This window comes from Aethalodelphis obliquidens, unplaced genomic scaffold (assembly GCF_003676395.1).
Source record: "Aethalodelphis obliquidens isolate GAN/ISIS:26980383/991018 unplaced genomic scaffold, ASM367639v1 scaffold7, whole genome shotgun sequence".
In the NCBI taxonomy this organism is placed as follows: domain Eukaryota; kingdom Metazoa; phylum Chordata; class Mammalia; order Artiodactyla; family Delphinidae; genus Aethalodelphis; species Aethalodelphis obliquidens.
This window is the reverse complement of record NW_020837951.1, coordinates 8,369,749-8,393,193: the sequence shown is the minus strand read 5'-3', so window position 1 is coordinate 8,393,193 and position 23,445 is coordinate 8,369,749. Positions and strand designations below refer to the sequence as shown.

Here is a 23,445-nt window from a genome sequence, read left to right as displayed (position 1 = left end):
TGTGTGTGTGTGTGTGTGTGTGTGTGTGTGTGTGTGTGTGTGTGTGTAGCTTCCTTTATCATCTCTGGACCCTTTAACTTAAAGATTTATGTTCACTGCTGCTAGAGTCGGGGGTGTTGGCAAGTTTTGAGCAAGGACACTCCTGCTAACAGAGGAGGTTGATGGGTTTTGAGCAAAGACCTGAAGCTGCTTTGGCAGCACCCTCTCCTGCCACCTGGCCGAGACGCGGCGTGATGTGGTGGGGCCTCCTCGAGAAGGTTCTTTGGGCTGCAGACAACAGAGGCAGACTCTGGCTGGGAGGCTGAGCAGCCAGGCCAGGGAAGGCCAGGGGCCACTGGGACTCCCTTCCACCTCGCTTTTTGCCTTAACCGTGAGCCTCTCTCCGTAGACCCACCCGCCTGCTCCACAGGCAGGGAAACATGGCCATCGACCGTATCTAGGTTTTATTTCCCATCCCAAAGAGAGATTGTCCTCAGACATTTTCCTGGCCCAAATCTGAAAATCCTGGGGAAGGTGTCTCCCCCAAGCCGAGGTCAGGGGCAGGGCCACAGTGGCGCTGGTCTGGGGTTGGCTCCCCTGTGACCCCCATCGGGAGAGGGGCGATTTCTGGCAAAGGTGCTGGGCAGGTGGTCCCAGGTGCCCCCTCTGTGCATTCACAAGGCCTAGACTTGAACCGGATTCCACGACAACCAGCCCCCTGTCCTCGAGGCTTAACCTCCTGAGCTTCTGCTTCCCCATTCGTGAACCAAGGCTAATAACGGACCTCAGGGGGTGTTGTGTGGGTTAAATGTGAAGGCACTGCAGGGCTGTGGCAGACACAGATGACGCTCAAATGGGGTGATCAGAGGAGAGTGTCAGAACGAGGGTGTCGGGAAGCCCAAGGCACAGCCCAGCTCCCCCGGCTAGAAACAGTGGGGCACTGTAACCGCCCCTAGGCCTGCAAGGGTGCAGGGAAGCAGCGGTTACCAAAACCAGAGCAGAGGGGGCCTGGAGACCGCACCTCTCAGGGGTGACCACAGGAGAGAGCTGCAGGAAGCCGTGCCCTGGCCTCGCTGTCCTCCCTTCCCCTGTCTCTGGCCCGGGCTCCCCATCATTCTGAGCTGACCATGAGCCAGACGGAAGGGTGCCCACTGACCTAGGCCCCGTAGTGCAGCCCCCAGTTCATGGCACAGGGTGGAGAAGGACGGATCTGGAGTCCAACACAGCCCCTTAGCACAGTGCCTGGCACAGAAGGGGCGTCCACTCATTTTTCAAGTATGCTCATTTTAAATGACGAAACATTTATACATAGAGAATACCCATTGTACCTCCCACCCATGTTTAACAGACGTTAACATTTTGCCATACTTTCTTTATATTTTCCTAATTAATTACAGATAGAGCAGAAGTCCCTCTCACCCCATCCTTTCCCTTTCTTCCCTATGGAGGTGTCTACTGTTCTGATACAGTTTGTGTTATCCTGTGTAAATTTTTGTGTTTTACTACAGGTATACCTATATACAAACATATATACCATTTTCGGGTATGTTTTTAAAATTTTACATAAAGGGCATCATGCCATCCACATAAACATTCTTTTGCAACTTGCTCTTCCAACTTAGCATATGCTTCTGTGATTTTATCCGTACTGATACCTGTGGATCCAGTTTCTTCATTTTTTCCTGCTCTGTAGAATTTGTTGAATGAATAGACCACAGCTCACTTATCCATTTCCCTACCGAGGGGCATGCAGGCTGTTTCCACATTGAACATCATTGTAAACGTGTCCCCTTGTGCATGTATGCAAGAGTTTCCTGAGGGCAGACACCCAGTATTGGAATCCCAGGGTCATGGTGATGCCATGAAGGCATGGCATCTTCACCTTTACTCAGCATTGCTAATTGCTTTCCAAGTATTTGACACTCAAATGAGCCCCAAACTAGCATTCCTGTCTCTCCACACCTAGCCAACACTTGATATTGTCACGCTAATTATTTTTTTACAATCTAATGAGGTGAAAATGTACCTCGTTTTTTACTGTAATTTGCATTCCCATTATTACCAGTGAGGTTAAGGCATCTTTCCCTATAGTTATTGGTCATTGGGGTCATTTCCTCTTTTGTGAATTTCCCCGTTTGTCTCCTTTGCCAGTTTTCTGGGGGTGTGGGTTTGTCTCTTTCTTACTGGTATTTGAAGTTCTCTATAAATCTGAACGTGAACCCTTTGCTGGTGATGTGGGTGACAGATACCTTCTCCCAGACTACAACTTGCCTTTTAACATTGCTTTTGCTGTCTTTTATTTATTTGTTTGTTTGTTTGGGTGCAGAAATGTTTAATTTTAAATGTAGTCAAATTTATTCATTTCTTTTCCTTTAGGGTTTATGCCTTTTGTTTCTTTCCTTTCCCCAAGGTCATAAGGATTGTCTGTTTTTTTTCCCAGTAGTTTTGCATTTTTGCTTTTCACATTTATGGCATTAATCCACTTGTATAATATAAGGTAGGAGGACTCTAATTTCATCTTTTTCCACGTGGAACCCAGTGGTTCTAGCCCCACGTACTGAAAAGAGCCTCCCTACCCTCTGAATTGTAATGCCGCCACCACCATGAAGCAAGTCCAGGTTTTCACTTCTGATTCACTGAACAGTTCTCTGCCCAAGCCCCAACTCCAGACTGTTTGAATTACTATTGTTTTGTGTTCGGGTCTGATACCGGGTAGGGCAAGTCCTGTACTATTCTTCGTAGGATTTGTCTTGGCTACTTTGTCCCTTTATTCTTCCATCAGGACTGTAAGATCAGCTGAAATGACCAGGTATGGCAGGGAGAGCACCATGCCCCTGGCAGTTTCAAGCAAGGAAATGACATGGTCAGCTTTCCATTTATCAAACACTCATGAATCTGTATGGTGGTTGGATTTGAGAAGATTAGACTGGTTGCAGGAAGAAGGTAAAGTGTGGGGACCCAGACCAGTCGGTGACAAGAGAGATGGGCAGGGAGGGGTTGTACAAAACCTAGGGGCCTTGGCGATCGTGTACAGCAAGTGAGAAGAGCAAAGCCAGTCACCGTCTGGAAGAAGCCAAGACGACCCCTCCTTCCAGGCCAGGTGACTGAGTGGCCAGCAGGGCCTCCAACCAAGGCTGGAAATACAGGAGGAGGGTCCAGGTTCAACCCTGGCTGAACTTGTGGTATCTTAGGAAAGTTCACATGGAGATGTCATGCCAACGGGTGGATATGTAGGTCTCAGGCTCAGAAAAGAGGAAGGCGGTAGAGACTTGCGTCATCAGCCAATCTGCTGAGTTAAAATCAAATCAAAACCAGGAGCCAAAGAGGGAGGCCTGGGTAGACAACACCAGCTGCTGGAGGATAAGGAGCCCGTGGAGGAGGCAGACTGACGGCGATTGAAGAGGCACAGGGAGAAGCAGGAGCACGTGACGTCACAGACGCCCAGGAAGTAGAGCCTTGCGACGAGCGATCGCGAGCGTCAGACACCAAGGGTGCTGGTGAGGAGGCCGATGAGCGTTCAACGATTAGGCCAAAAGGAGGTCAGTGGGAATGTCATCAGGAATGAAAACCAGGTTCAGCGACTTGAGGAGTGAGCGAGGGGGTGACAACGGAGTAAGGAGGAGCAGGCCTCTGTCTGAGGAAGCGTGGCTGGCCGGGAGGAGAGCCGGGGCCGAGAGGAGAGCCGGGGCCGGGAGGAGAGCCGGGGCCGCGAGACCGTTTCACAAATGAGAGACTCGAGTGTGTGCACAGGCTGGGGAAGGGGACTGAGTGGTGAGAAGGGGAAAGTTGGGGGGGGGTGACTTCTCAGAGGGAACAGTAGGGCTGGGAGGTGGTCCCGGCTCCCCAGGCCTGGCAGGTAGGCTGGCGTGGATGGAGGTGCACGTGGCAATTGCAGAGCCAGACGCGAGGAAGATCAAACTTGACAAGCACAGTTTTCTCATGGCAGGAGAGTGGCATCCCTTGGAGGGGAGGGGGTCTAAGAGTTGTGCAGGGGGCTGAAGGAGGGAGGAGACTCCTGGGGAATAGCTGTTGAACGGAACAGCGGAGACCTAGTAAGGGTGTGGCGGCGGGAACTTGGGGAAGTGAAGGAGAAGATGGGGGTGGGGGGTGCGGCGTGGAGGGGGTGCAGGGAGTGGGATGGCAGCTGGGAGCAGGAATTCAGAGCTTAAGATGATGTGAGTTCCTTGCCTTGTGAACCCTCCGAAGTGCCAGAGGGGAGCTAGACTTTCCGCAGTCGACAGGCTGGGGACAGGGGTCATTGTTTTGGACACTAAAATAAGAATGAACCAAGCATGCTGGAGGACATGGGAACCCTTAGGTCACTTGTGGATCTGCAGCATCTTGTGGTGGAGGATCTGGAGTCCTGGATGGCCTCGGGCCTCATAGGCCCTCCAGGACATTCCCCAGCACGGCCAGGCAGCAGCCCCTTGGTCTGCAGGGTGTTTGATGTGCTCCACAGGAAGTGGCCCAGCCCCTTTGTGGAAACCCTGGCCCCCACTTCCGGTGTCTGGCCCAGGTAGCTAAGGCTAAGTTGGCATCTGGGGTCACGTCCCTTTGAGACAGGCTGGGACCTGGGGCCCTTTGCTGCAGGGCTTGCACCTGGACAAACGTCTCCTCCAGCAACAGATACAGAGAAACTATAAGGGACTAAAAATAACTGCGGGCATGGGCAGCTGGGGCAAATTATGAACAATAAGATACCAAAAGGCCAAAACCCAACTGCCACTTCTGAGCAAGGTACTACACGTGATCCCTGCACACAGCACCCCCAAGGGGTGGGCACACCCCCTAAGCCACCCCTCCAGCCTGACCCACCCATCCGCCCCTGACCTGACCCCATGAAAGGAACCAGCTCACCCCCCTTCAGGGAGTGAGCAAGGGAACCTGTTACTTGTTTTCGCTCCCCTGTGAGCATGAGTCCGAGTAAAGCCTTGCCTGAATTCCTCGTCTGACCTCTTATCAGTTTCTGTTGATTAGAGTCCAAGAACCCGTCTTCGTAACACCTTATACACCTCCCTTCCCAAGCCACAGAAACTAAAGAGTACCACAGTGGTCCAGACCACACCCCACAAAATATAGCTGTGGACATGGCCAGCATGAAGGATTCTGCCTCCGTCTCTGCATGTGCAGCTCAGTGGGGTTTGTGGCCCCGACCCCCTGGCTCTGATGACCTCCTGTTGGCCCCATGACTGGGGCTGAGGAGGACAAGGTAATATTATCATAATAAAACCAGAGTGAACGCTAACTCTGCACACATTACTACATGACCCCTCCCAACCACCTGTCAGGTGAGTGAATTATTCCCACCTTTCAGATGAGGAAACTGAGGCTCCAGGAGGAAGTAACCCGTCCAAGGTCACCCAGGCAATAGCTGAGAGGCCAGGGGTCTGAACCCCTGCCTACCTAGCTGTGCTTCCTCTCATTAAATCCGCTGCTCCCCAATAAGCCCTCCACACATCCCTTTTTGTCGGATGTGTGGTTGAGAACAGAAAGTGGCCGTGGAAGGGCACAGGGTAAGGGCCCTCGACCTGGACTCAGAAGTCACGCTGTTAAGGCTCAGCTCTGCCACCCGAAGAGTCTCACCGCAGGGAAACAGGCCAGGATGCTGCGTCCAACCCTGCCCTGCGTCCAACCCCACGTCTGTCCACGGCACTCTCCCCCGTATGAGCAGCAGGGCTGCCCAGTCAGGGGGCCACCACGCAGAGCAGGACACTGGCCCTCCTGACGGTCGGTTGTCAGCCTGGAAGCAGGGAGGGAGGGGTCAGTGTCTTGTGAATGGAAGCCCACAGGACTTGGGAGAACCTTGCCCCCCATGACAGCTGGGCCAGGTGCCTTCCCCCAAACCCGGCCCCCCTCCCCTGAGCCTCCGCAGCACCACCATCACTCTCTCTGCTCTGTTCACAGCCCCCGCCGGCGGCTCCAGTTCTGCGAGGTTCAGCCGGCGGCCCACCTGTCCTGACGCATCTGTGGCTGGCAGCCTCCCCACGCCCCCAGTTCCGAGACACAGGAAGAGCCACAGCCTGGGCAACAAGTGGGTGACTGAGCGAGCACCCCCTGCTCCCCGGGTCTAGACGGCTGAGCGTGGGGCGTGGGCTGAAGGGCTGCTGGGAATGCCGGCCCACCGGCCCCTCCCCCGCCCGTCTGGGAGTCACTGATGGGCACTCTCGGCGTCCCGGGCTGGTGCCCTCTCCTCAGGCCTGGCACGTGCTCAGGAAGAGTGGGGGCATCCGCGGCAGCACAGCCTGCGAACTGGTGACAGGGTTCCACGGGCTCGGCAGCCAAGGGAGGAAGTATGTGGGGAAGGGCAGGGAAACAGTGGAGGGATCCCAGGAGGTTTGCCCAAGCTCGGTTAGTGCCTCCTTGTGGACAACCCCAGAGTCCAGTGGACACCATGACTGTCATCCAGGGAGCACTAGGTGTCTCATGGTGCTTGGGTACTGGGGCTTGGGTACTGGGGCTCAGTATTTGCGAATTGTTGGTGCTTGCGAATTGTTGCAGAAAGCCTGCAGAGCAGTGAGCCTGCTGCTGGTTCACCCAGCTGTGTGGGGCTGACAGCTGGGGGACATGCATGGTCCTCAGCATGGCTGGGGCAGCCATGCCCATGTCCCCAGGGTGTCGGGCACAGAATCCTGAGCAGTTGGGTCCCTTCCTCCCTCTCTCCCCGCTTCCCTCCCCCTTCCCTCCCCCCTTCCCTCCTCCCTCCTCCCTCCCTCCCTCCCTCCCTCCCTCCCTCCCTCCCTCCTTCCCTTCCTTCCTTCTTTCCTTCCACCATTAAGACACAAGCCTCAACCAGCCCAGACCAGCCCTGGAGTCACTCACAGGCTAGAGGAGAAAGGGTTGCTCTCCAAGTGTTTGGGGCTTGCTCTGTGCTGGACGCTCTGCTACGTGCCTGTCCAGCATTCTCTCACTGAGCCCCTGCAGGCCTCCAAGCTAGGCGCTATATGATACACATTGTAAGAACGAGGCTGGTGAGGTTCGACAGGTGAAGTACCTTGCAGTGGTGAGTAAGGCTGGAGTGAGGATTTGGACCAGGTTTGTGACTCCACCACCAGACGTGCTGACCGCAGGGTCCCACTGTCCCTTCGCTTGTGTGGCCCCACGGCTCAGCAGCACCATCCGCTCACTTGAGCCTCACAGTCATCCTGGGAGACAGGCAGGGCAAGTATCGTGAGGCCCCATTTGACAGATGGAGAAACTGAGGCTCAGAAGAAGGATGTGACTTGCCCAAGGTCACATGGGGAGATAGGGCAGAGCCTGGACTTAGACCACGGTTCTGGGTGGAGGTCTTTCTCCTGCAGCTGTGCCGTCTGCTCAGGACGCCAGGGCAGGCGTAACCACTGTCACTCCCTAGATAAGGAGCTTTGCCTCTTTCTTCCTTTCCATTTTCCAGTATGATGTGTCAGTTGAGTGTAGTTGAGAGTAAAAGTGCGACATTCCCATCGGAGAAAGCGAGGCACCTGCTGGACGACAGCGTCCTGGAGTCGCGCAGCCCCCGCAGGGGCCTCGCCCTCGCCTCCTCCTCTGCCGTCACCAATGGACTCGCCCTCGGTAAGCGTCTCCGGCCTGCACACCACAGCGGGTGGGCCACAGCCCGGCGTGTGTCTGTCTCTGTCACCGTGCAGTACCCGGTGGCCCCTCACCGCCTGCAGAGGGGGCTCCCCACAGGCGTCACCAGAGCTAGGGAGGCCTTTGCTTCCCAGCCTCCGAGGCTTCACGAAATGCCCTGGGTTTGTCCTCATCCTGCTGGTGGCCCTGAGAGTGGCAGGCAGGCTGGACAAGGACCTGAGACCCGCCATCCTTGGCCGGCAACTGCCGAAGCCTGGTCGCTGCTCCCGCGGGGCTCTGTCCCTGGGGAGCCACGGCCCCCGCACGTAGGGCAGAGGAGGAGGTGCTGCCCAGGGACCGCAGTGGGGCGGCCACTAGGTGCTCACTGTGCCCCTGTCTTCACACTGAGAAGCCAGAGTGAGGGAGGGTAAAAAACTGATCTGGGATGAAAGCATATGTCTGAACTTCAGCCAGAAATGGTGCTTATGTCCATGGAAGGACAGAAACTGAGCTGCTGGGGCCAGGAGGGGAGGGGTCAGAGCTGAGGATGGCGTTGAGCTCTGGTCACAGGTCTGTCCCGCTGCAGTGTCCAGGTCACCTGACCAGGTCACCTAGGTCATTTCTGCTGTCAGACAAGCGCACTCTCCGCTGGCTGTGTCCTTTCAGTGTGCCCACGCTTCTGTAGTCTGTGTGTCTGTCTACTTCCCTTAACAGGGAGCCCTCCTGGGGCTGGCAGCAGGTTAGTCGGAGGCCTGTAGGGTGGAGGGCCCCTGGGCATGGGACGGAAGAGGGTGGTGCGGACAGGACAATCTGGCAGGAATCTCACATCCCACGTCCTCCTGAAATGAGGCCCGTCTCCGAGGCAGTGCCACTGCCGGGGGCAGCTGTCTCCTACCTCCTGGAAAATCTGTGACAAGCAAGGTCCATGTCTGCCTTCTGTCCAGGAAGGAGGTCATCCCACTTGGACCCGGTCGGGGGTTTATACCAGCTTAGGACAGTGTAGCCTGCGGTTCATGGGTGTGCCTTGGGGAAAGAATTCAGGGTCTGTGTGTTGGGGAAAGGCTGGGATAAACCACGTAGGCAGGTCTCTTCCCAGAGACTTTAACGTGCTTATGGGCTCTGTGGGTCTCCCAGAAGGCAGCGGAGTCTGCAGGTTCCCTCGTTATCTGGGCAGGAACCATCTTCCTTGGAGAGTCCTCTGGGATGGGGTTCTGAGGAACCGGTCTGGGAAATGCTGGCCCCAGAGCATTCAGCTGGGCAGCAGAGCGGCTGTTTTACATCCAGGAAACTTTCTGAGCTGCGCCTGAGCCCAGGCCTTTCTATTCCTGAGACAGAAAACTGAGTCAGACGCAATGCTGTCCAGTATCCAGGCGGGAGATCACCAGGCAGTTTGGTTCTCGGCTCTTCTACTCGGGAAACTCAGATGTTTTTCCGTTTGGAGCTGAAAGGCTGGGAGCACGTTACCGTATGTGCACGTGCCCTGTCTGGAGCTGAACTGGTCCCCTCCGTCCTGTAACTCCCAAGGGACCTGAGATCTCCTTTTCCCCCTCCCACTGCCCAGCTGTGGTGTCAGCAGGCAGCCCAGGCAAAGAGTGTGGAACCCAGGCCCCTCCGAGAAAATCTGTCTGCTGTCCTCGTGGCTGAAGCCGGGCCTTGGAGAGTCCAAGTCGGCCACAGGGCAGGCCTGGGGGAGGGCTGGGCCCCGCTGTGTGCGCACTGCCCAGGATCTGAAGGGTGCTCCGTCGGGGCCTCTGTCTGCTGCTATGCAGCTGCTCCCTGACCAGCGTCTAGTCGAGCCCTGACCTTCGGAGGAAGAAGTGTGCTCGTTTGGCCCCTGTCTTCACCAGGTGAGGCCTGTTTGACACTGGTTTTACTTGGGCCAGAAGGGAGGCGGTGGTGAAGCCAGGCCAGGCCAAGACAGAGGCCTAAAGGCCCAGACCCCAGAGGACTGGTGGGCAGGCAGCTGCAGCCCTCAGGGGCAGGAAAGGGAGTGGAGGACCCACCCTCAGGGGCAGGAAACAGCGGGACGGGATGGGCCGAGAGTCAGAAATAGCAGCAGCAAAGCAGAAGCCGAGCCACGCTGACAGCCACAGGGTCAGGAAGCTGTGCCTCCGGCACGTCTGTGCAGCTCGGGGCCCGGGCCCGGTGACCCAGGAGAACGGGCCGCTCCAGGTGGCCCCTCTTCTGCGAGGCCGCCGCACTCACCCATCTGTGTTCCTCTTGCAGGCAGTAGTGAGAGCTCAGAGTTTAGTGAAGAGATGTCTTCAGGGCTGGCAAGGTGAGTGTGGCCTCTGCGAGGCCTCCTTCCCAGGGGGGTCGCTCAGGGCCCGGGGAGCTGGAGACCAGCCCCCCCGACCTCACCGGCGGCCCAGCCTGGTGAGGCTGCCCTGTGGCTCCCGCAGGGCAGCGTGCGCAGCCCACGGGCGGGGCTGCCGAGGCAGGAAGGCCGCTGGGCAGGATGGGCATGGGACGGGCGTCCCAGCCCCTGCTCGGGCAGCCCCGCGTATCACCTGGTCCAGAGCTGGCCCGGGAGTCTGAGGCCAGCGCCCGAGGAGACCTGGGTGCAGATTTGGTCTGAAATGAGGGTTCTGGAAACCAGACGCCTGAGAACGGGCCTCGTCTGGAGACGGGCTTGTGGCTCCGCCTGGTGGGGTCTGAGTGCGCTGCACCCCCGTGGCCTCGGGCCTTTGGGCCGACACCTGACATGCTGGGCACTGGTGAACGAAGGGGACCCTGGCCCGGGGTTGGGCTCCCTGCAGCCCGCCTGTCTGCCCCGGGGATTCACCCCTTGCGCCTACTCCACTTGCTGCCGCTTCCTCTGCGCCAGGCACCAGGTGGGCTCTAGGAAGACAGGGACTCTGCACGGGGAGCTCCCACAGCCTAGGCGCCGCCGAAGGTGAAGGGCATCATGGCGACTTAAGTTCTGAGGGGAGCCAGGGAGACCCAGTGATGCAGAGGCAGGTCTGCACCGTCCCTCAGAGTAGCCCTTCCACTAGCCTGTGTGCACAGGCACACACACACTCACACGGACACACACGCTACACCCTCTGCGTACGTGTGTATGTACACACATACACATGCACACTCACGTACGCTCACACAGATTTGGGTGTACATTCACAGTGCAGGCATACATGCCTCTCACATATACACACACTCCTCCTCTGGTGTTGAAGCCGCCTGTCTCCTCAGCCTCCACAATCATAAATGACCAGAGGAGGGGTGAATCCGGCCGTCCCTACAGGGCAGAGTGCTGTCATGTGGGGTAAGTGATCTTTGCTGAGCACTCCCTGTGTACCAGGCACTGTCTTGGTCTCTCCCTATCCTCAGACCTAGCTACGTGGTGGTTACTTGTAAAATGTCCCTGTTTCGTGCCTGTGGACAGCAAGGCGTGGAGAGGTGACGTGGCGGTCCTGCCTCACCCGCCCCTGGTGGGCAGAGCTGACCCACGTCCACCTCCCCCGATCATGGGGCCCACCTCATCACCACCATGCCTCGTCCAGAGCCGCTGCGACACTGCAGGGGCTGGCCCCACATCGGTCAGCCAGTCCATCTGTCCTCGTGAAACCCTAGGTAGGGGGCTAAAGAGGGGGAGGGACGACGCCCTGAGCCCTCGGAGCTCCTCCCTCTGTCCCGCCGCAGGCCTCCTGGAGGGATGTTTGCTCTGATTTGGGGAGCACAGGCAAACGGGCCCCACTGCCCTCTCCCTGCCCGCCCCAGGCAGGGGTGAGAGCCCAACAGGCACAGGGCAGACTCTGGATCTGATGAGCAGGAGTTTGACTTTTCTCAGCACCGGTCAGGGGACTCCTGGGGCAGCCCTGAGGAAGGGGGCTTACGGGCAATCCAGCACCTCCCCAACCACGGGCCGACGAGAGGACGTGGATCCTGGATAGTATCCACACCTGGACCTGCTCATGGCTCGTGCGTTCCTTCGTTCACTCATCCATTCCTCGTGTTCACTCGTTCATTCCCTCGTTCACTCATCCATTCCTCGTGTTCACTCGTTCATTCCTTCGTTCACTCATCCATTCCTCGTGTTCACTCGTTCATTCCTTCGTTCACTCGTTCACTCATTCATTCAAAGCTGTTTATTAAGCGTTGCTCCCTGCCAGACACCTTGCCAGTCACTGAAGGTGGCAGATACGGTTCCTACTAACCACCCGCGACTGAGATCAGAGCTGCCAGGGAGGAACGTGGTGAGAGAACTCCCGCTCAGGGAGACGGTGCTGTGCTCCACTCAGGGGGAACACCAAACGCTGTAGCGTGTCTCTTCTGTCTCTTTCACTTAGGATCTAGCATTAGACACGCTCTCCATCTGAATGTCTCTAACAGGACTCTGGGTGGGCTTTCTGGCAAGCGCTGGTCTCACAGACAGCTGGCCTGTGCAGGTGTCCAGCCCCGCCTCCAGGAGAATGGCCTGTCCCTCACCTCCTCGGGACCCAGCTCCCAGTCCGGCCCCTTCTTGCGGAAGGGAACAGGAGACCACCTGCTTTGAAGGATGCCGGCGGGGCTAGGATGTCCCCTCTGGCACCTTCCGAGACCCAGGGCGGTCCTGACGGTCCAGACGCCAGCTGCCCCTCGGCCTCCAGCTCCCGCGGCCCAGCCTCCAGTCTCCATTTCCATCCTGCACTGGCCTCTTCTCCTGTCCCCCAGAAAGAGTCCATTCCCTCAAAAGCATGTGAGCGTTCTAGACTTTCCTGAAGACCCCACGGGAGACTTGGAGGGGATTTATCTCACACACTTTAACATCTTTGTAAAATGTTACTCGTTTCTCTCACAGTTCAGTGACCACAGGTCCTGTTGCTGCCTGGGCCTCCTTATTCCTAACCTCCGCCCGCCCAGAGCCCAGGCCCACGGGACCTCCGTCCACGCCGGCCTCCCCCATGCCACGTTGCCCCTGCTCACTGAAGGGGAACAGATTCCCTCTTCCCCCGGAGCCGGGCCTCACTCTTCCTGGCCCCAGAGACCAGCGGCTGCCCCCAAGGAACCTCCCCTCCCAGACCCCCTGCCCGCTGTTCCCAGCAAACGCTGTAAGAACCCGCTCTCCCTGCATCTTTACACGTGCATGGGTGGACGGTAGCGTCAGAACCAGAGACAAGGGTGCAGGAGAGGACTGGGCCAGTCCCCACAGAGGAAGAGGTCCTGTCTGTTCCAGTCCCCAGAGGCCAGGCTGGGAGAGGGGGGCAGCACCTTGCCCCACAGCCCTGAAGCTTACAGGCCACAACCTTCAACTGACTTGCCCACCAGCCCCCCAGCCCTGGTGACAAGCTTGGCCTTGGCCAGGAAGAGACATGGAGCCAGACACCAGCACGCAGGGCCGGGAGGCCCAGGCCAGTGACCCAGCCGCCGGCACACACCCCTCTGTTGGTCTCGGGGCACATCATAGTCAACCTTTGTGCTGCTGTGAACAGGCAGGTAGGACGGTTCTCGTTGTCTGGCCAAGGGTGGGATCGTGTGGCCCATCTTGCAAGTTTGCCTTCCCTGATTCACTCCCCTGGACGTTTCAGCCCTGTGGCCCCCAGGCGTCCTTGGGTGGCAGCCGGAGCTCAGGCTGTGCCCAGTGGTTCCTGAAGTGGCCAGCCTTAAAGAGCACCCGCTTTGGAGCCCCCAGCGTCCCGGGACCCGCCCGGCTGCCCTGGCGGAGTGGCCGCAGCCCGCCACTGTTGCTGCTGGGCCTTCTGCCGCTGCTCTCACCCTCCTGTCCCTAATCCAGCTCTGCCTCAGCAGGTCACAGGGCCCGTGGGCTGAGGAGGGACGGGAAGAGACGGAAGCCCTGAGGCGGCCAGACCCTGGGCAGTGCTGGTCATTTCTCAGCCCCCAGGCGGCCCCCAAAGACCCTCCCTGTCTTCAGAGGCCAGAATGAGGACAGAGTGGTGGTCCTGGGTCAGGGCCCTGGGGAGCCAGAGGCTGGAGTCTCTGGGGAGGGGGCAAGGGTGGGACACCCCTCACGTCCCTGACCTGGTGTTTTCTCACCTGGTCCTGGGAGTGGGACGAAGGCAGGAGAGCCCTGTGTCACATCTGCTTTCCCAGGGAGGCAGGGAGGTGGCCCTGGAAAGGCATTTTCAGTGCATCCTGGATGAAGTGGAATGTGGGAACTGTGGACGCTGCACCAGGCTGGCCTCAAGCAAACCTCAGCCTCCTCAGAAATGGCACGGGGAGCAGGGAGCATTAGTCGGGCCTGTCGGTAAGAGGTAACAGCTGCTTCTTTACGCCTGCGCTGGCACTGAAGTGAGAACAAGAACCTCAGCCTAGGAGTTAAACATTTTAAATGAGGTTTTTACAGAGAGCGAAGTGGGTGATGGGGATGAACACATATGTGTGTGTGTATGAAGGTACATAATATCATTCCTCTTGGTTGTCTCTGCTTGTAGAGTTACTGAGAGACTTTCTTTATTTTCTTTTTCTGTATTCTCCAAATTTTCTACAATGGGTAAATGTTTCTTTTTCACCCAGGAAAAAGACAACATTTAACTTTCTGAAAGAGGGTGTAATCAGAAATGTTTCCTGGTCACTTTTTAAGGGGTGAAATATGAAAGCACGTCACAAAGTTCATTCCGAAATACTCAGCCATCCTTCTGCTCTAGTCTGACGTTGCCAGGCTGTGCAGAATGGCCTTCTCATGTGACAGACAGGCCAAACTATGGGTGGTGGAGAGACTAGGAGGCAGAGGGGTCCTTGGAGGAAGCCCCTCTGGTGGGAGAGGGTAAGGGAGCAGGAGAGGAAAATGCACCAGCCTCCTCAGAGCAGAACTGTTCACTCTCCTTCCTGGGGAGGTCGAGCTGCATCAGGGGGCCGGTCACAGCTCACGGACGGACCAGGTGGGAGACAGAGATTCAATCCACGATGCCAGGTGCACAGGGGGTCATGAAGAGGATGAGACAGGAAAGCCCAGCAGGGGGACCCGAGTCAGACTGGGGGTTCATGGGTGGCTTCTGGTAGAGGCAATGGTTCAGCAAAAGCCGAGGACATTGGGTGAAGAGGACCACCGTGGGCCCTCAAGGGGGGTCCTGGGACCTGAGGAGGCTGCGAGGCCTGAGTCGTGTCCAAGGAGGGGAGAGGTGGCCCAGGGAAGCTGTGTGTCCCTGAGTCTCTGCAGGAGGGCTGGGCTCCGTGATGAGCCCTGGTCTCTGAAGTTCTGAATGTGCCTCTGCAGAGAGAGGTCGTCGTGACCTCTGGACACTGTCAGCAGCGTTGTGGGGTGGAGGGGTGGCCAGGGCTGAGGTCAGGGCCGCCTACTCTCTCAAGGGCATGTCTCTCAAGCTCTCCGAGCCTCAGGTTCCCCAGCTCTACAGGGAGGATGCTCACAGGAAATACTGGACACATAGGTGCCGTTGCTCCTGGCGGGGAACTTACTTTGGGATGTGTATGAATTTCGCTCAGTAGGAACTTCTCGCCAGCAAGCAAGACATCCCAGAGTCTAAGGCTGGTTGGGACGAAGAGAAAATTTCCCACATGGCAGTTCAGTCGTCATGGGGTGGATGGGCTACAGTGCAGGCAAGTGTCTGCCAGCCCTGCTGGCCTCCAGGGTGACTCTGAATTGCGGGGAAGGCCCCTTTAAGAGGGTGCTGTCGACAGTTGGCCTGTAGGTGCTCTGGGGTGTAGAGGAGGTTGGGTGACACGGTTTCCGCACTGTGCTGACTTTAGCCTATGAAATCTTCTAGCATCCTTAGGAAGACCCCAGGAAAGTGGAGTCATGGCAGCAGAGCCCCAGGCCTGCTACCCACAAGTCAGAGTCTTTAAGACACTCCTTTTCCTCCCGGAGAAGGTCAGAGGACTCTGGTAGATGCCTTGGGATTGCCAGGGTTCAAGGGTGCCTCTTGGGCCCCAAACTCTGCGGCATGTTAGGAGAGGGAGACGAAGTTCTGGGGGCGATCCTGGAGGCAAGGGGTCCACTTCAACTGAAGTGCAGCCATGAGGGTGGCTGTTCTCAGGGTGACCCTCACAGAGGGCCTCACTGCCCCACCCCTGTCCCCTGTGGCTGAGGCCCTGGAACCCCCCAGGCTGGTGGCCCTCCCCTTCCTAGCCCTCAGTCTGGTTCCCCGGGTCCATCGTGCTGCTCCGTTCTGCTGCTCGGCCTTGGGTGGCAGCCCAGCTGGGTGATGTGCCAAGCTTCTGACTTTGGTCCCCCAGAGATGACATCTCTTGCCTGTTGTCAGCATCGGACACTGACGTCTGGTGAGTTAGGCTCCACCCAGGAGCTCAGGCCCCTCTGGGAGAGAAGAGCGGGCAACAGTCCCTGGCCTTTTGCTTGATCCTGTGCTTGGACCTGACAGACAAGGGCTGGGCCCTGTCTGCTAGCTGCTGTGGCTTCACAGGTAGCTGAGAAATCTCTGCCCACAACCTCTCTGTCCAGCACCTACAACCTCTCAGAGTCAGGTCCTAGAAGGTGAACAGGACCCTCCTTCCATCTGGTGTTGACCCTTCTCTATGCATACCTGCTATGCTCTCCTCTCCTTCTGCAGCCCAGATTTCTAGACCTCTCAGCTCACACTGGGGAAGCTTGATGCCTCATAGCTCCCAAGTTTACGTGTTATAGCTTCAGCGAGCCACAGAGCCTGACTGTCAGCCTCTCAAATCTGGTTCTTAACTGCCAAGAGAGAAAACCTGATTGACCTGGCTTGGATCAAGGGTGGTTCTGTCCCCTCAGCTAAGCACGCAGCGCAGATATGGCTCCTAGGGACCCACTCAGTGGATCAGGGATGCTACCCAGAGAAAAATGTGATTCCCAGGCAGCAGAAGTCCTTTAACAAGTACTGCAGGAAGGGACATCCCAGGCCCAGCAGAACTTAGGGTGGCAGCTTCCTGCCTGCAGATGAGGGTAAGTCATTAGGTAGCGGCAAGGACCAAGACCTGGTCCAATGGGACGGCTTCCCAGCAAGGGTTCACTGGTACAGGTGGACACTGTTGATGAACAGCATCACTTGAACCCTTCCACAGGTACACTCCTACCAGGGGCTCTGTGCACTTGAGATAGAAGAATGGTGGGGGGACTGGTACTTCTGCTAAGACAAGATTACTGAGGCCTCAGTGTAATTATTATCCAAGACTTCTCCTTGCTCCCCACTCCTGGACCAGCAACAGAGACTCAGGGCTTTCTGATATTTAACCCCCAAGATACCTACCACCTAATGTGTACCTAGAAAACTACTGAGGAGAAGATGCCTTTCAGACCTGCCTCAGCCAGTCTGAATTCTCATGATGCTGTTGGCCTAAGCAGGACCCTGGCTGCTTCCACCTCAGTGGCACCAACCATCTTCCTCTTCCCTGTGTTGTGATCTTGGGCAAGTTACTCCACCTCTCTAAGCCTCAGACTCCTTGTCTATAACGTGGGGATAAGAACAGTGCCTGCCCCACAGTATTGTGTGATTAAATAGGATAGTGAACGAGTACTGCTTAGCACGTTGCCTGGTACCCATCCTCCCCGCCATCACCATCATCCCATCATCTGATCCTCCTCATCGTCACCACCCTATCCCCGTCATCGTCATCTTTATCATCCCCATCATCATCATCATCTTCTTCTTCTTCTTCTTGAACTCGCTTTGGGCCTGAGGCGTTCCACTTGGTTGCCAGCCCACAGCTTCCCCAGACCAGACTCCCCATGAGGAGAGTGGCCTGCTGCAGCCCTCTTCCCCCAGATCCTCCTCAAGATCTGTCCCTGAGAGGGAGCAGTAGAATGGCCCTCCTGGGATACATTCTGTTCAGCCACTTGTTCCCAGTATGTTGCTGGGAAAGGTGTCTGTGGTTCTGGAGTTGGGAGCCCCTGTCAGTTGGAGAAATGCCTTTATTTCTGGAGTTCACCAGATACCACTGCCCACTCATTTTGCGTTTTCTGGCCGTGAACATTCAAATAACAAATCTTCTCAAAGCACTGGAAGTGGTTCCAGTGGCTGAAGGTCCTGTCTTCTCTGTGCTGATGCTAGCCCGCCTGGGCCCAGCCAGAGCCGCCCCACCTGTCACAGCCCTCCTCCAGCCCTGCAGTGCTTGCCTTGGGAGGGAAGGCTGGCCGCCACCCTGCCTATAGTCTCCTAAAAGCTGGCCTTGGGGAAAAGTCACCATTACACTGCACTTCAAAGCCAGCGTTACTCCCCAGGCTCCAGGTGGAGCAGGCTCTGACCTCCCCTACCTGGAGTAGCTTGACTGATGCAGGCCCTTGGCTCATGTGGAAAAGACATCCTCCCTATGTGAGCACTTGTGTCTCCATCCCTAGTGACAGGCCAATGGGTGGCTTCACCCATTGGTGAAGTGGCTTCACCTCCTTGAGCCCCAGTTTCCTCGTCTAAGACAGGGTGAGAACAGCGCCCCTCACAGAGCTGGGAGGAACGGTGTGTGGAAGCACTTAGCCACCTCCTGACGAGCGGGCGATAAATGACAGCTGCTCTTAAATGTCAGGCAGCCAGAACCACCAGGAGAAGACTCCATTGGGGGAGTCAAGGGACCAGGGACCTGGGAGGTGGCCCCAGCCCAGGAGATCCAAGCTCTACAAATCTGTGGCCATCCAGCCTCACAGACACTGACAAAGCCCGCCCAGTGTGAGCTGCAGCGGGAACCTGTGAGTAGGGGTGCCTCTGAGAGCGGAACGCCAGGAAGCCACCCACATGGTGCTGGCTCCAAACGAGGACCCTGTCTCCATGGCAGACTCCTCCCCATGCGACAACTCAACCTCTCTCCCACCCTGAAAACTGTGGGTTCAAATCCTGACTTACTTGGCTCATGCCTCGGTTAAGTGTCTTCACATCCCTGAGACTCAGTTCCCCATTCTGGGGAGGATGATGGTGCTGAAACAAAGCTCCCGTGAGATAGTCAATGGCCTGCCACATAGGAGCGGTCATTAACTAGTGACTCTCCCGTGAGCCGCCCTGTGACCCCCGGCGTCCCTGCTCTCCCCCCAGCAGTCCACTGCCCTTGGGAGCACCTCACTCCTTTAGGAAGAGCGTGAGGAAAGACTGCTTAAAAGCCTAGACTGGTTGGAAGACGCTGACTTAAAGCTCTCTGTCAACAAACGTCAGTCCTGCCAAACGTCTGTTAAGTGTGCAGCCACGGAGTGTCTCAAAGAAGCGGAGAGAATGATGGAGAGAGGGTAGCAGCACCAACCACATCGCCCCGTCTGTGGAACAGTCCACTGTCATCACACAGTGTCCTGGGGTACCAGGAACAAAGACTCATGAGAAGAAAGGTGGAGAAGAAGGGGCCGGAGGCTCCATCTCCAGCTCCAGACAGACGGCGGCTCAGAGCGGGAATCCAGATCAAATGAGGAGACGTCCTCCGGGCACAGAGATGCTCACTGTCAGACCCTGCCCTGACTCATAAGCGATCCCGGTTAAAGCTGGGCGGGGGGGGGGGGGGGGAGCGTCCCTGGAGGCAGTCTGTTGGCGCTCTGCACAGCCTGCTCAAGCGCGGAGATGTGACGTGCCGTGGTGTCATGCCTAGCCGTGAAGAGAGGGAGGAGTCAGTGTGGCCTGTAGGCTGGGAGTTGAGCGTGTCGGGACCTCTGAGCCACGGCTCGTGGTGTGGGTGGGGTGGGCCTGTGACCATCATCTGTCACGAGGGTTGGGTGGGGAATGGGCTGAGACCCATTACGTTCGAGGACTTGGGGGACCAAGCACATGCTGCAGCTCTTTGTCACCTAAAGAGGAGTGGCTGATGGACGAAAGGGACAGGGTCCCGGGGCAGTCGACCTGGAGGACCATCAGACTCCCACCAGCCCTGAACGTGGGCTTCGGGACAGCAAACCCAAGATGGTCATCAAGAACAGTTCCTTCTTGAGTGGAGGATGGAGGGGCAGAGAGCAGCGCAGCCCCCTCTCGGAGGAACCTGAGCTCGGTGACGTCGCGATGCACCTGCTGCCATGAATGACGATGACCCCACACCACCCCCCAGGTGTCCAGTGCCACGGGGGAACATGGGGCAACCTGGGACTGGCAGTGGACAACAGAGGGAACACTTAAAAAGGACGTCTGGACCTTGTCTGGCTTTATAATTTGGGTTGCATCATTGTTTGGCCAATGGAAAGCTATAGCCCAGGGATAGACCATGCTGCAGGGGTGGGGAGAAGGTGGAGGATCAAGTAGACACAGGAAGTCATTCTGCCAAAAGAGGAAAAGGATAAAGAGAGGAGAGGAAGACGGAAGCCTTCCCCCACATAGGTTAAGATCCCCACCTACCCTGGAAGCTACGTCTTCCCCTGGAAAGGCTCACTGCTGGGGAACTACAGGTGAGAGAGCGGCCTGATGGGCAGCCCACGGAGAGGTCCTGGAGCACCAGTTCTTGGAGTCTGCAGCAGGTCACAGAGCAGGTTTGCAGGGAACCATCTGGGGCCAGCAAAGAGACTGTCCGATGGAGAAGACGTAGCAAACGGAGGAATTCAGTAGTGCCCGGGTGAATAACGATGCTACACATGCCCCACCCCATCCCCACCCTGGGCCAACACGCAAGACAGCCCACAATTCCGTGTCTGTGCGCTTTTAATTGGATTGACCATGGAATATTTGGGCTACACAGCATTTTCTCTCAACCTCACATTGGGATAAGGGGTGTGCCTGGATTTTAGTCATCCCCTTGACACTGGAAGAAAGGTGAACATTCAGTTAAAAGGTTAAGGAAACACTTACCTGGAGACTTGGGGACTCGCCCTGTTGGAGGCTCCAGGGGTGTTGTGTTCACTAACCTAGCAGCTCCAGCTGTGCCCCAGATGTGCTTGCAGTGTGACTGAGGAGGCTGGGGGAAGAGTTGGGGCTGAGGCTTCCTGAGCTAATGACCACATAGTCTGCGATGCCCTCGCCTCCTTCAGGAGTGGTCTTTCCAGGCTGTTGCTAAAACTCAACCCTTTTCCTCTGAAGCAGGGGACGTCTCTATGCCACGCTGGGGCCCAACTGGCGGGTTCCAGTTCGGAATTCTCCCAGAACCCGGAGCTGCGTCTACAGGTATTCATTTATTCATGTGATCATTTATTCAACAAGTAGCTGTATGGTGCTTGCTGGGTGCCAAGCACTGTGCTTGATGCTGCCGACGAGACGGACTCAGCCTCTGCCTCAGCCTGTAGGGCTGCTGCTTCAGGAAAGCAGAAACGGAACAGAAAATCACGGGTGCCGATGGGCCAGAGAGGAGGCCTCCCTGGAGAAAAGACTGGAAGAGTGATAGGAGTCAGCCAAGTGAAGTGAAGAGAGGTGTAGGGGGAAGAAGAGTACCTGCAGCCCAAGGGACAGCCCGTGGGGCCGTGAGGCAGGAAGAGCTGGGTGATTTGGGGAGTGAAGGAAAGTCCTCGTTGTAAGAAATGAGCGGGGGAGAGGGTGGCAGGTGAGGCCAGAGAGGTGGGCCAGAGCCACATCCAGCAGGGGGAGAGGATGGTGGTCTCAAAGGCACTGGAGGGGTTGCCTGGGGGTGGGGGGAGGGTATTGGCAGAGCCAGGCCATGCTGGCCACGGTGTGCAGGGCGCGTGGGAGGAAGGCAAGCGTGGACACAGGGAGGTCAGGCGAGAGTATTGGGCAGTCGTTCAAAGGATGACCAAGTTCTGGCCTGAGTTGGGGGGAGTGGGGTGGCTGAGATGGGCATATTTAGGGCATGGAATCAATGAGTCCTTGGGATTGCTGAGGTTTCGGGAGTGAACTGACGAGAGGAGAGAACCCCCAGGTTTCTGGCTCCTTCAGCCAGTGGGTGGTGATGCCTTCCACTGGGATGCGGAGGGAGCGCTGCTCGGCTTTCATGCAGGGTTGAGGGAGGTGTCTACGGGAGGTGCCTATCCAGGGAGCTGAAGCGGGTGCTTAGGCGAGCGGCCTGGGCTGTGCTGCACTTGGACTCTTCACCTGTAGGTGGCGCCCGAATCCCCATGGCAGAGGGGGAGAAAGGAGCCCTGCCGCAAAGGCGCAGGGCATGGGGGTTTGGGGCCGCTGCCCCCCTTTTTACTCCATCCCCTCCACTCCCACTTCCTCGCTGCTCCTACCAACACAGGAAGGAGGAGGTGCTGCGCAGGCCCCAAGCTCCTCAGGTGGAGAGGAAGCCAGGATAGGGCACGGGTGCTGCTGGGGGCCTGGATTACAGGGAACGTGGGCACCAAGCCTAGAGCCGCTCAGCACTCAGAAGGACGAGGGAGGTGCAAGTTCTCAGCTGTGGGTGAGCCCAAGGCCACCGTCCTTCAGGTTTTCCAGGCCCTCGGGGCCCTCCCCTCCCTAGCCTTGCCCAGCACTGTTGAGTCCTTGTCCTGTGGCGCCATTATGGACCCGGCAGTGGGGGACCCGTGGGCCCCAGTGGGTGAGAGGGTGCCTGACCTCAGCTCCTCCAAGGCGATGTCTGACTGGTGGTCTCCCCTGCAGCCCCACCGGCCCGTGCATCTGTACGCTGGGGAGCTCGGCAGCGGTCCCCACCATGGAGGGGCCTCTGAGAAGGAAAACTCTGCTCAAGGAAGGACGGAAGCCCGCGGTGAGTGCAGAGGCACATCTGTCTAGAGGCGGCATGGGCAGCAGGGAGGGCATGGGCTCCAGAGACCGGCCAACCGGGGTTCCAGTCCAGTTGTGCCACTGACTGGGCAGGGCCTCAGTTTCCACATCTGTAAATTGGGATAAAATAGTCCCTACATCCTGGAGGACTTGGCAGGACTGTGACGTGTGTGGCCCTGCACACATTGAGCCGGCGGTGAATGGGACTGTGTGATTATCTTGAGGGCAGGTGGAGGCCTGGAGACCCTGGGAGTCAGGGAGGGTGCCGTGCCTGAGACGGGCAGCACGGCCTGGGTGGGATCCCGATGCAGATCCCCTCCCCCTTCGGCAGCATCATGAAACGCGTGGTGGAAAGGACAGGGACAAGGAGTCAGGAGGCCTCTCAGGCTCCCCCACCAGCCGCCGGGTCACCACGTGCTGAACCCAGATGTCCCTGGCTCCGTGACCCCTCAGCCGCTTGCCAAGACCTCTTTGTTTGTTCTACGGAGCATCCACGGCAAGCTGCCTGCAAGCCCGCCTGTGAGCCGCAGCTCCAGGCAGCATCTGCCCGTGTCTGCTCTGGCCTTCCTCTCCTGCCTGGCTGCTGCTTGCCCCGTCCACTGCCCACAAAGCCACTTGGCGATGCCCCCTCCTACCGGCGCCCAGTGAAGATGTCAGGCCCCTAGCCGAGGTGCTGCTCTAGAGGCTCCCCTGTCTTCGGGTGCTTGGTGGTTGTTGGGTGAGGAGAAGAGTCTGCATCCCAGCCCTGGGCCACACTCCGTCCCTTGGACCCAGAGTGTCACAAAGCGTCCTGCGACATGAGGCCCTATACCTGGTCTGCTGTACAGACCTGCTTGCTGCCCTGCTGTACCGGGTCCAGGCTCCAGTCATTCTGAGGCCAGAGTGAGACACTATTGTCCAGATGCTGGTTGGCTCGCTGGTGAGCGATGAAGTTAATCCAGGGGGTCATGACCCATATTTCTGAGTAGGATAGAATAGACTGGAAAATGTCGGAGTTTCTTACACATAGTAAAAGTGAATATTGTTTCATGAAGCTTCTTTCAGTTCAACATACATATGCACATGTGTTGTACACACCTGTGGGTGTCATCAAAAAGGTCTGAAAGCCAGTGCTTTCACCATCTGAGGTGACGCAGTTCCCCCACCAACCCCGCGCCCCGCCCCCCGCCGCCCGCCAGTGTGAAGAGGAGCCTTGTAGGTCGTGATGCCGAGCGGTCTGCTTCATGCCTAGAGGAACAAAAGCCACACCTGCAGCTTGGCCCTGCCAGGCGTCCCCTCTTCTGGCCATAAATGCTTTCAAAGTGCTGCCATCTGCTTGCAGCCAGAGCGCCCCATTGCAGACATTATGGTTCTTCTAGGTTATGGTTTAGCTTGTCCGTGTTTTGAAACTCTTTTTCCCCAGGACATTCTTGGGTTCAGGTCACCTGAATACATAGAAGTTATGCCTTGGCACTGCCCTAAACAAGGTGGGAAAAGGAAAGGCTCTTGG

The 23,445-nt window shown here is 57.4% G+C and overlaps 1 protein-coding gene across 10 annotated transcripts in view; it reads left to right on the top strand.

Moving 5' to 3' along the window:
- RALGPS1 (Ral GEF with PH domain and SH3 binding motif 1) overlaps positions 1-23,445 on the top strand; it is a 287,901-nt gene that overhangs the window by 253,556 nt on the left and 10,900 nt on the right. For 5 of the 10 annotated variants that reach the window (XM_027104820.1, XM_027104819.1, XM_027104822.1 and 2 more), the window contains 5 exons: positions 5,884-6,010; positions 7,370-7,527; positions 9,751-9,802; positions 20,364-20,447; positions 21,834-21,939. In XM_027104820.1, the coding sequence (XP_026960621.1) occupies positions 5,884-6,010; positions 7,370-7,527; positions 9,751-9,802; positions 20,364-20,447; positions 21,834-21,939 (527 nt within the window). Of the gene's footprint in view, positions 1-5,883; positions 6,011-7,369; positions 7,528-9,293; positions 9,803-20,363; positions 20,448-21,833; positions 21,940-23,445 lie in introns of those variants that run through there. The other 5 variants (XM_027104826.1, XM_027104825.1, XM_027104824.1 and 2 more) reach the window with 4 other exon arrangements.